This window comes from Cucumis melo, chromosome 9 (assembly GCF_025177605.1).
Source record: "Cucumis melo cultivar AY chromosome 9, USDA_Cmelo_AY_1.0, whole genome shotgun sequence".
Classification (NCBI taxonomy): domain Eukaryota; kingdom Viridiplantae; phylum Streptophyta; class Magnoliopsida; order Cucurbitales; family Cucurbitaceae; genus Cucumis; species Cucumis melo.
Genome location: NC_066865.1, coordinates 9,906,793 through 9,919,581, shown reverse-complemented (window position 1 = coordinate 9,919,581; position 12,789 = coordinate 9,906,793). Strand labels below are relative to the sequence as shown.

The window sequence follows — 12,789 nt, the reverse complement described above, 5'->3', positions numbered from 1 at the left end:
TTTGAAAGTTGCGAGATGTTTGTGAAATGTTTGCGAGAGGTTTGCAAGATGTTTGTGAAATACAAAAATAGTAGATAAAAGCCTCCAACAAGTGTAGAAACACTTTAAATCACATAAAACAAGTATATGATTGATTTGAGATTGGATATTTAAAGTATGAAAGTTGCGAGATGAGAAAAATAACAAAAAACTTGCTAAATATGTATTCAAGATTGAAAAAGCTTGTTCAAGACATTGACTAAAATTATAAGAAATGGCAAGAGAACTTGACATAAATGAAGTTAGAGAAAGATGAGAGAAAGTGTGGAGAAAGTGTGGAGAAAGAAAACTCTTTTATGTTTTTTTTAAGGAAAAAAATAAGAAGAAAAGAAAATTTTCACGTTTGGGCATCTTGGGCTTTTCATACCTCATTTTGTCTTAAAACTCAACTTTATAAAAAGCAATCCCAAAAACCTATAACCCCTCAAAATTTGTCTATTTTGGTAATTCCCTTGTTATTATGTGAAAGTGAATACTTTTTTCCCTCTATAAAAAAAAATAGTTTGATACATCTCGACTAGCACCTATCTTTGTGCATCCTACAAAGTTATCCAATCATAATTTGACACATGGTAAATTCTTCTTATTTCTTCCTACAATATTTTAATTATTGTATTTATGTACGTGATGAAGATATGATGCATAGAGATGAGTGCATCTTGGACTACACTAAAATAATACCAGTAATACCTCTTTCTCTATTTAGATTTTGCCATTAAGAACTATATGGGAAGATATAATAATATATATATTCAAAACAAAGATTATATTCGAAACAAGGAAATTTGGATATTATCAAATATTAAAAAAAAATCCACACCTAAAATGTCTTGGTCAAGTGCATGATTGAGAGAGAAAAGAAATGGGTGTACAACTTAGAGAGGAGAGATTTGAACTTGTAACATCTTATTCTAAAAGACGTACAACTACCAACTAAGCTAAACTCATATTGACGTAAATATAATTTCAAGTATAACTATTAATGCGAGTAATAGATTAACACTTAAATCAAAATAATATGACTTTAATATATTACTAATATATCAATATTTATTCAAAATGCATGCATTTTAAATATATCATTGATGCATATCAACATCCATTCAAATATATATACATACACACATATATAGAGAGAGATATATATAAAAGTGAACTAGTAGATGTTGCGTTGATTAATTATGATGTCGTACTGTATTGTTTAAAACGTGAATCTAAATCTCACTCTCTATACAGGTGATATGCAATGGATGGATAAATAGTGTCTTAAAGCTATACAGGTGTCAATTACAAGTATTTGATGAAGTATTGTTAAGAAGTTTCCTCAAATCCTTTAATAAACATAGATAATATTCATGCATTCATTTACTAATTAAGGTAAGCAACCTCTCGACATCCACATGCTACAAATGTTCTATTTCTAGATGTAAATGATGTAGCAAAATGCAATAGTTCTGTCCTTATTTCTAAGTTATTTCCTATCTTCAATTTGGCATGGTCTCAATCGCTTACTCTTTCAAGCAGTTAACTATCTTTACTTAAAGGAATCGTTCAATGTGTTCAAGTATGAAATCTTAGCACAGATCAAATAAAATGAGCATATCTTTGTTCATTCTAAGGGATTGCGTTTAACTCCTAACCCATTGAGGAATTTATCTACTCATATATGCAATAGAAATGAAAGACATGGATATAATGAAACTTGAAACGATCATATTTATAAATGATTTTTTTTGCAATGTCAAGTTATTCAATACAATCACTGCGTGTAACTAAATGTTAGTGTAAAGCAACATAATGAAATGATGACCAAAGATTACAATTTCTTGCTCTTTATGAATCTGGTCAGAGTTTCTGCTTCAAGGTTCTTTATGTGTGTGTCTCACTGTCATTTTTGGCTCTCCATTGAGGAAATTTATAGCTTTTGACACTCATCACCCACTAAGCACATTTCTTGTTCATTGATGGGTACTTTTATGCTTAGTGTGTCTCAACCATGGTCCGAAAATGATGCAACACATTTGATTCTCAACGCTTATCTCTCCCCAGCGATGGTTTGCAATATGTGTTTTGGACACCTTTTAGAATCCTTCCTATGCTTTGAGTAATTCATCTCCTAAACATTTCTTCACAGCATTGCTCTGCATTGAGAGTTCTTAGAAATTTCTTTCACTTAATTGTTCGATCTTTTATAAAATTCTGCAACGAAAAACACCAAGAAGTGATAATATCCAAATGTCAACGCATTGTAAACATGTGAATGCATAACTAGTGTATTATATAATATCTAAATGTATTTGATGTGTTTACTACTAGTTTTTTCAACTTATCTTAAATAAAGAGGAACAATAATTTGTATTTCTACAAGTTATGCGTAGATTATTGATATTCAATCAAAATTCATATGAAGTATAATGTTGTTTTAACAACTCTATTATTTATTCAAAATTCATTTTAAGTATATATCATTAACGTTTTAATAATATACCAGTACTCATAAATAAAATTCCATTTCAAGTATAAACTGCAATTTATATAAATCAATACCACGCTTAAATTGAGTATAGTTATAGTATTTGGGTGTATAAAAGTATGTCATATATACTATTGATATACGACAAATATGTAACATACAAAATGTATTAGATTCATTATTGATGTAAAGTATTTCTTATACAAAATATGAAGTCCTCTGAGATATATGTTTTCGATAGCAAGTGTAAAATTAATATAATCAAAAGAAAAATAAAATTTTAATTAAAATGTTGCTCTATTTTCGAATAAAAAAAAAGCATTAAAATTGCCAAAAATAGGTCAATTTTGGAGGGGTTGATGATTTTTAAGATTGGATTTTAAAAAGTAGAGTTTTAGGACAAAAAGAAGATGAAAGTCAATTTTGCCCTTAATGAAATTTCCCTTCTTCTTAACCTAAAACAAAATGTAACAAAAAAAAAACGATAGTTCTTATCCTCGCGTAAAAGTGAAAAAAAAATTGAAATTTCCCACTCACAATTTCTTCCCATCCACTCAAAAGCCATATCCATCCTCTCCTCCAATGAACGATGGCTAGGCCATGATGAATGTCGCCTTTCCATTGCCTATCTTCAGTTTTACTTGGAATGTTAGAGTGCTCCTTTCCTCAGTGGCGGCCGAAGAGTCAGTGTAAACCTCTCATCGTCTTCCTTTTTCTTTGCGATTCAGTGTAAACCTTTCCTTTGATAAACGTCGGTGAGGCAACGGTGAACGTCAGAGCAAGCCTTTCCATTCCCTTTCTTCGATCTACCTTTCTTCACGACTTAGTTCCTCGAGTGCTTTCATTTTTCAATTTCTTCATCAAATCCTGATAGGTGATCACTCTCCCTTTCCTATTGTATATACTTTTTTTACTAACGTACAGATAAATTTATATAAATTTGTGGTAGCTGTTATATTCATGATCCTAGGGTGTTTCTTAGCCTGTTTGAAAACTTTTTACCATTGACTTGTCTACTGATTTGTTTTTTTTTTTTTCTATGTTTGTTGAAATCAACTATATAATTTTGTTTGTAGAAATACAAGCTATTATGGCCTTTTAGGTAAAATAATGGAGCCAAAATGTGGGATAAAATTATCAAAACGCGTAGCTTCTATAGTAAAATCATAAATATAAGAGAATACAACTTGCATAAGTCTTCATGTTTGTTTTACCTTATTTTTAGTGTTTTATCGTAGGATCATAAAAAAAAAAAAAAAGACAATGAATCATAGAGGAGCACATGCTACACGATAGGAGACTTGTCTAGCAATTAAACATCTCTCGGCGAGGAAGCATGTAACGACCCAACTCCTTATACTGAATCGAAGTCATTACTAATATAGAACAAGTGGTTGAAGTCGAAAATTTTTATTTAAAATGCATACGGTTTAGGAAATTTCATTTACAAAATCATAAACAAGGTAGTCATGCAGAAAAAGTGTAAAAGCGTTCTGAAGTCCTACTCGGGCCCTATCTACATAAAACATAGTAAGAAATGAAAAGTACTCAAACTCAAATGCGAAAATCTGAAATAAGAATAAGCGGAAGCGGTAGTCCCTATGGCCCTCCTCGGTCTCACTTCGGGTCGCTCGCCAGCTTGCCCTTGCCCTTGCCTCGTCCTCTACCTGAAAACATAAAATGGAGAGAATGAGTATAAAAATACTCAGTAAGGGACCCACTACTAGTCCCACTAGGTGCCTGTTAACTTCCTGTTAGAGTCCTGATAACTGGTACCCAATCTCTGGCACGTTCCCGAACACGTGCAATCATGCGCTCCCGTAGGAACGTAACTCTGGTCTTCGGTGCCCGGGGGACACCTAGGACAGTCGGGATGCGAGGACCCCGTCGAGTCACTCGAGTCATGTCTATGTCCATGCTAGACTGGCGTCCCGTCGGACCACACAGTCCTCAATAGGTGGTGATCCCGAAGGACACCCATGCAGGTACGACTCTAACAGAATCAAGCTAACAGGTACCCTAATTGCAGTATACATACACATGGCATCAGCATATAACATGTCACATAAATTATCTCTACACTCTCTCCGTCCCGACATTCGTCGTAGCCATAACAGCTCTTGCCACACATAACAGGCTATAGCATAACTATATCGTCATTTGCATCATACTAACATTTATTTCAGGCCTCGTACTATCTAATTCTCAACATGCAACATTGGGGCATACACAGTCTCATACTTCTAAACATGAAGCTAGTAGTAGAATCTCTTACCTGGAGATCTACTTGTCGAGTCCTAACCGCGAGGCAGTACGCTTTCCAAGCGACGAAGTCCTAACTGTTTAATAAGTCAAAATTCGTAAATAGGTCGCCAACGACCAACGGTTCAAGACTCAATTGAAATAACTTACCCTAGAAGGAGGTTGCAGTGCTCGAGCCCCTACTGAAGAAATCCTGCGCTGCAGCAATTTCTTGGTCCAAGACGTCCCTTGAGGAAAATAATTTAATTTAGACCCAAATTAATTTAACTAACGTCCGAGCATGGAGTCTTACCGGAAAAACCACAATAATTAATTAGATTACCAAAATTTAGGTGGATGGAGCCAAATTAGTCCTGGCGGCTCGGCTAGAAGAAGACAGGACCGGCTCGGCTTGGGCAGACGCGGCTCGGCTCGGTACAGGAAGCTACGCGGGCGGCTCGGCTTGCAACAGGGAGGAGATGCGGCTCGGCTCGCGTCAGCAAGGAGGCGCGGCTCGGCTTGCAGTGCAGGCGGCGCGGCGCGGCTTGCACGCGGGGAGAGCTAGGCACGTGTGGGCACGGGCGCGGGTTCGGTTTCGGGTTCGGGCGAGCGGGCGCGGGGCGGTTCCGGGTTCGGGTTCGGCGGCTGGAGGCGCGCGAGGCTTAGCTGCTGGATTTCAGTCGGCGCGACGGCTGGCCGGCGAACGTTCCGGCTGCGCTGCGTCGGATCTAAGCGGCGCGGCGTGGCTGGGCGTGTGAACGACGGCGTTGCGGACACGGCTTGGCTGAGGAATCGGCTGCGGCTCCTCAGCGTTGGATCGGGGCGTCGCGACGCGGCTGGCTGCCCTTCCTCAGATCGACGCGGCGCGGCTGGTTCCGGCGGCAAACACGGCTGGCGTGCGTAGCTGATCCTCGGCGTGCGGTGGCTTGACTTGGTTTGCTGTCTCCGGCGCGGCTGGGCGTGTGGCGTGGGTAGACGGCTAGGGTTTCGGCGACGGCGGCGGCGGCTTAAATGCTTTCTTTCTTCTTTTCTTTTTTTTTTTTGATTTTCTTATGCGCGTCCCGAGGCTGCTTTAAAGAGAGAATTTATCTTTTTTTTTTTTTCCAATTCCTTTAATTAATTAGAAAATAACCACCTCCTATATCTCCAAATCTTTTGGAATTTACCTAATTAACCCCCAACTAGTCCCCACATTCCTCCCTTAACCAACCAACCTTAGTTTTATAAAACTTCCCCAATTATTTCCAAAAATACTTATTATCATAAACCAAATAAAGATTCTCAACCTTAATTACTCGAGAAATAAAATGACAAGGTTCTTCCAATAAGTTTAAAATTCCCATAACCACACTTAATATTAATATTATTAGTGGTCCAAAATAACAAGGGAAACCGAAAAATGTTGGGCGTTACAATCTTCCCTCCTAAAAAACTTTCGTCCTCGAAAGTTCTAATCCTCGAACAGCTCGGGGTGCTGGGCTCTCATGTCCTCTTCTTTCTCCCACGTTGCCTCTTCCACTCCATGGTTTTGCCAAAGGATTTTGACCAGTGGAATTTCTCGACTGCGAAGCTTCTTGACCTCCCTTGCCAGGACCTCGACAGGCTGCTCCTCGTAGCTCAGATTCTCGCTAATCTGCAGTGGCTCGAAGTCCACCACGTGTGTTGGGTCTGCAACATATTTCCTCAGCATGGGGATATGGAATACGTCGTGCACTGCAGCAAAAGATGGGGGTAGCGCCAAGCGGTAAGCCACGGGGCCAATTCGCTCCAATATCTCGAACGGCCCTACGAAGCGTGGACTCAGCTTCCCCTTCTTCGCGAACCTCAGAACACCCTTCATAGGCGCTACCTTCAGAAAGACCATATCTCCCACTTCAAACTCGAGGTCCTTACGTCGTACATCAGCGTAACTCTTCTGTCTGCTCTGGGCTGTCAGCATACGAGCTCGGATCTTCTGTATGGCTGCGTTGGTCGTCTGCACTAACTCGGGGCCTAGCATCCTCTGCTCTCCAACCTCGCCCCAGCAGACAGGGGATCTACAGCACTTGCCATACAGAGCCTCGAACGGTGCCATACCGATAGTAGCCTGGTAGCTGTTGTTATAGGCAAACTCCATCAGATGCAGATGGGAGTCCCAACTTCCTGAAAACTCCAGTACGCAGGCTCGCAGCATGTCTTCCAAAATCTGGTTCAATCTCTCTGTCTGACCATCAGTCTGAGGGTGGAATGCCGTGCTGAAGTCCAACCTTGTACCTAACGCAAGTTGAAGTCCTTTCCAGAACTTCGATGTGAAACGGGCGTCTCTGTCTGAGATGATGGATACGGGTACTCCATGTAGTCTCACAATCTCTGTCATATATAGTTGCCCCCACTTACTGGCAGTGTAAGTGGATTTCCCTGGCACGAAATGGGCCGACTTCGTGAGTCTGTCGACCACAACCCAGATCACCGTGTAGCCCCTTAGGGTCTTGGGCAGTCCCGTAATAAAGTCCATCGACACACTCTCCCACTTCCACCCTGGCACACTCAAGGGTTGCAACAACCCTGCTGGATGCTGCCTAGGTGCCTTCACCTGCTGGCACACAAGCATCTACTGACAAAGTCTGCCACATCCCTCTTCATGCCCCTCCACCAATAGACACTCCTTAAGTCCTGGTACATCTTCGTACTCCCAGGATGCATGGTAAACGGGGAACTGTGAGCCTCAGTCAAAAGCTCTGTCTTAACTGCGCTGTCTTCCGGCACACACAGGCGTCCCTCAAACATAAGGCCACCGTCAGAGGATATGGAGAAGTCTCCACCTTGCTCTGTCTCTACCACACGACGCTTCTCTGCCAAGTAAGGATCATTCAGCTGAGCAGCAATGATCTTTTGCCTCAAGGTTGGCTGAACTGTCAACTGAGCCAACTGTGCGGTAACCTCACCTACTGAGACTGCAATCTCCGCCTTCTCAAAGTCCCTGAGTAAGGGGGTCTGCTTGGTGATTAGCGCTGCTGAATGTGCAACTTTCCTACTCAGCGCATCAGCCACTACATTTGCTTTACCTGGGTGGTATAGGATCTCGCAGTCGTAGTCTTTCACCAACTCAAGCCACCTCCTCTGCCTCATGTTCAACTCCTTCTGGGTGAAGAAGTACTTCAGGCTCTTATGGTCGGTGTAAATCTGAATCTTCTCACCGTACAGATAGTGCCTCCATATCTTCAGTGCAAAGACTACAGCTGCCAACTCCAAGTCATGGGTAGGGTAGTTCTGCTCATGGATCTTCAACTGGCGGGAGGCATAAGCAACTACCTTACCCTGCTGCATCAGAACACAGCCCAGTCCCTTCTTGGAGGCGTCACTATAGATTACAAAGTTTCCCGAACCATCCGGCACTGTCAGGACCGGTGCAGTCACTAGCTTCTGTTTGAGCTCCTGAAAGCTCCTCTCGCATGCTGGGCTCCAGACAAAAGGGGTTCCCTTCCTGGTCAACTGGGTCAACGGGCTGGCTATACGTGAGAAGTCTTCCACGAACCTCCTGTAGTAACCTGCCAAGCCCAGAAAACTTCGAATTTCACTAACCGTGGACGGTCGGGTCCAGTTGGTCACTGCTTCAATCTTTGCGGGATCTACTGAAACTCCCTCACTGGAAACCACGTGGCCAAGAAACGTCACCTTCCTTAACCAGAATTCACACTTGGAGAACTTGGCATACAACTTGTTGGCTCGGAGGGTCTCCAAAACCTGGTGTAGGTGCTCCTCGTGCTCCGCCTCAGTTTTTGAGTAAATGAGAATGTCGTCAATGAAGACTATGACGAACGAGTCTAGAAACTCCTTAAACACCCTGTTCATCAGATCCATGAATACTGCAGGGGTGTTAGTCAAGCCGAAAGACATCACAACGAATTCGTAATGTCCGTACCTCGATCGAAAAGCCGTCTTGGGAATGTCACCGTCCCTAATCCTTAACTGGTGATAGCCTGATCGCAGGTCGATCTTGGAAAAGACGGTGGCTCCCTGCAACTGATCGAACAGGTCATCAATCCTGGGCAAGGGGTAGCGGTTTTTGACTGTCACCTTGTTCAGCTCTCGGTAGTCAATACAAAGGCGCATCGACCCATCCTTCTTCTTCACGAACAATACTGGGGCTCCCCAAGGCGACACACTGGGCCGGATGAAGCCTTTGTCCAGCAACTCCTGTAACTGGACCTTCAACTCCTTTAGCTCGGCTGGAGCCATTCTGTAAGGGGCCCTCGAGATTGGGGCAGTGCCCGGCTCTAACTCGATAGCGAAGTCTACTTCTCTGGGAGGCGGAAGTCCTGGAAGTTCGTCTGGGAAAACGTCGGGGTACTCTCTTACCACTGGTTCGGAAGATAGGGAAACTTCTGGCTCTCTCACATCCACCACGCTTGCCAAGATGCCCCAAGTTCCCTGGCTAAGTAGTTTACTAGCCTTCATGGCTGAGATGACCTTGGGTATACATACCATGCCTGCCCCCCTGAATTTGAAGCTAGCCTCGGAGGGAAGGTTAAAGACAACTTCCTTGCCAAAACAGTCTATATTTGCATGGTTGGCTGACAGCCAATCCATGCCTAGTATCACGTCAAAGTCCTGCATGTCTAACACTAGTAAGGTCACGTCTAACATACGATTCGCTATCTCTACCCGACATGCCTTTATTTGTTCTTTGGACAACAGGACCTCCCCAGATGGAGTAGAAACCGACAAAACACTACCCAAAGGCTCTACCTCCAAACCCACATGCTGAACGAAAACGGAGGATATAAACGAGTGGGATGACCCAGAGTCAAATAGCACAAAAGCATAATGCCCCAAAATTGGGAGCGTACCTGTCACCACAGTGCCAGCTCGCTCGGCCTCCTGCCGGGTAGTGGCGAAAACTCTCCCCTGCTGGGCCGCAGAAGGCTGGGGCGGTGTCGTCTCAAAGGGTTTCCGAGGACACATATCAGCAGTGTGCCCCGGCTGTCTGCACCTGAAGCAGACTCCACTTCCAGCCAAGCAACGACCTCCGTGGACTCTCCCGCAAGTAGTACAAGCGGGTAGCTCTCTCAGAGTCCTCCCGGCTGCTGCAAGCTCCCGTCGGTGTCTCTGGAAGACACCTCCTGACCTCAGTGTTCGCTGCGGTGCTACGTCAGGCTGCGTCTCAACCTTTCTCTTCTGTCCCAAGGCTGACCCTCTGCCGGCAGCCTTAGACGCATCGGCTCTCTCAGGCAGGCTCAAATCCAGTGCTATACGTAGTGCATCAGCATGCGTGGCTGGGCGGAGGGCTCTGACAATGCCCTGAAGGTCTAGCCTGAGTCCTCTAACGAATTTCTCCGTCCTGGCAGCCTCATCCCTTACCATATCGGGAGCAAAGCGGGACAGCATATCGAACTCGGCGTCGTACTGCTCCACCGTCATGTCGCCTTGTTCCAAGTTTAGGAACTCTTGCAGCTTGGCGTGCTTCACATTGGCGGAGAAGAACTTAGCATAGAAGTTCTCCTTGAACTGCTCCGAAGTTATTTTACTTACATCGCCCCCCAGCATTCTCTCCGCGGTCTCCCACCAGGCGGTGCCCCTGTCCTCCAAGAAGAAGACTGCACACTGCACCTTCTGGTCTTCTGGGCACTTCATGTACCGGAAAATAGTCTCTATGGACGTCAACCACATTTGGGCCTTTGTGGGGTTGTCCATGGATCCGTCAAAGGTCTTGGGATTATACTTCCTGAAATCCCGTAAGTGTTTCGCCTCGGCCGACAGTTGAACTGGTACTGGTTGAGCTTCCTCAGGGGCTGGAGGAGCGACGGCCTGAGCCTGAACAGGGGCGGCCTGGGCCTGAGCAGGGGCGGCCTGGTTCTGCTGGGCGGCAAGGAAAGGCGCCAAAGCAGCTTGCAGCATGTCCTGATAACGCTGCTCCATCGCGGCGAGATCCGCCTGGGTGACCGGTGCGTTTGGGTCGACTGCCGGTGCAACAGGTGGCGCCTCCGGCTGGCCACGACCGGCTCCTCTGCCTCCCCTACCACCCCCTCGGCGTGTACCTCTACGTGGCGGCATTCTCCCTAAAATTCACCAACAAACTTTTCACCACAAGAACTTAACACCCTATATCTAGGTCTTAGACTATTCAGGCAAAATTGTCATCTTAACATTAGCAAGGCTTTAGACATACCTGGCGAGTGCCGAAGGACCGTATAGCCATAGGGTGAAGTAAAAACCAAAACAAAAATGACTTACATCGTAGGTCAGTCTACAGAAACACTGTGCTCTGATACCAACTGTAACGACCCAACTCCTTATACTGAATCGAAGTCATTACTAATATAGAACAAGTGGTTGAAGTCGAAAATTTTTATTTAAAATGCATACGGTTTAGGAAATTTCATTTACAAAATCATAAACAAGGTAGTCATGCAGAAAAAGTGTAAAAGCGTTCTGAAGTCCTACTCGGGCCCTATCTACATAAAACATAGTAAGAAATGAAAAGTACTCAAACTCAAATGCGAAAATCTGAAATAAGAATAAGCGGAAGCGGTAGTCCCTATGGCCCTCCTCGGTCTCACTTCGGGTCGCTCGCCAGCTTGCCCTTGCCCTTGCCTCGTCCTCTACCTGAAAACATAAAATGGAGAGAATGAGTATAAAAATACTCAGTAAGGGACCCACTACTAGTCCCACTAGGTGCCTGTTAACTTCCTGTTAGAGTCCTGATAACTGGTACCCAATCTCTGGCACGTTCCCGAACACGTGCAATCATGCGCTCCCGTAGGAACGTAACTCTGGTCTTCGGTGCCCGGGGGACACCTAGGACAGTCGGGATGCGAGGACCCCGTCGAGTCACTCGAGTCATGTCTATGTCCATGCTAGACTGGCGTCCCGTCGGACCACACAGTCCTCAATAGGTGGTGATCCCGAAGGACACCCATGCAGGTACGACTCTAACAGAATCAAGCTAACAGGTACCCTAATTGCAGTATACATACACATGGCATCAGCATATAACATGTCACATAAATTATCTCTACACTCTCTCCGTCCCGACATTCGTCGTAGCCATAACAGCTCTTGCCACACATAACAGGCTATAGCATAACTATATCGTCATTTGCATCATACTAACATTTATTTCAGGCCTCGTACTATCTAATTCTCAACATGCAACATTGGGGCATACACAGTCTCATACTTCTAAACATGAAGCTAGTAGTAGAATCTCTTACCTGGAGATCTACTTGTCGAGTCCTAACCGCGAGGCAGTACGCTTTCCAAGCGACGAAGTCCTAACTGTTTAATAAGTCAAAATTCGTAAATAGGTCGCCAACGACCAACGGTTCAAGACTCAATTGAAATAACTTACCCTAGAAGGAGGTTGCAGTGCTCGAGCCCCTACTGAAGAAATCCCGCGCTGCAGCAATTTCTTGGTCCAAGACGTCCCTTGAGGAAAATAATTTAATTTAGACCCAAATTAATTTAACTAACGTCCGAGCATGGAGTCTTACCGGAAAAACCACAATAATTAATTAGATTACCAAAATTTAGGTGGATGGAGCCAAATTAGTCCTGGCGGCTCGGCTGGAAGAAGACAGGACCGGCTCGGCTTGGGCAGACGCGGCTCGGCTCGGTACAGGAAGCTACGCGGGCGGCTCGGCTTGCAACAGGGAGGAGATGCGGCTCGGCTCGCGTCAGCAAGGAGGCGCGGCTCGGCTTGCAGTGCAGGCGGCGCGGCGCGGCTTGCACGCGGGGAGAGCTAGGCACGTGTGGGCACGGGCGCGGGTTCGGTTTCGGGTTCGGGCGAGCGGGCGCGGGGCGGTTCCGGGTTCGGGTTCGGCGGCTGGAGGCGCGCGAGGCTTAGCTGCTGGATTTCAGTCGGCGCGACGGCTGGCCGGCGAACGTTCCGGCTGCGCTGCGTCGGATCTAAGCGGCGCGGCGTGGCTGGGCGTGTGAACGACGGCGTTGCGGACACGGCTTGGCTGAGGAATCGGCTGCGGCTCCTCAGCGTTGGATCGGGGCGTCGCGACGCGGCTGGCTGCCCTTCCTCAGATCGACGCGGCGCGGCTGGTTCC

The 12,789-nt window shown here is 45.1% G+C and overlaps 1 protein-coding gene across 1 annotated transcript; it reads right to left on the bottom strand.

Annotated features, from left to right (window-relative positions):
- Positions 1-4,006: 4,006 nt before the first annotated feature.
- Positions 4,007-10,811, bottom strand: LOC127150822 (uncharacterized). The gene is made up of 2 exons (XM_051089498.1): positions 9,583-10,811; positions 4,007-4,179 (listed from the first exon to the last, which is right to left on the bottom strand). Exons 1-2 carry the CDS (start codon positions 10,784-10,786, stop codon positions 4,130-4,132), a joined length of 1,254 nt encoding a protein of 417 aa, XP_050945455.1. The 5' UTR covers positions 10,787-10,811; the 3' UTR covers positions 4,007-4,129.
- Between the last annotated feature and the right edge of the window lie 1,978 nt (positions 10,812-12,789).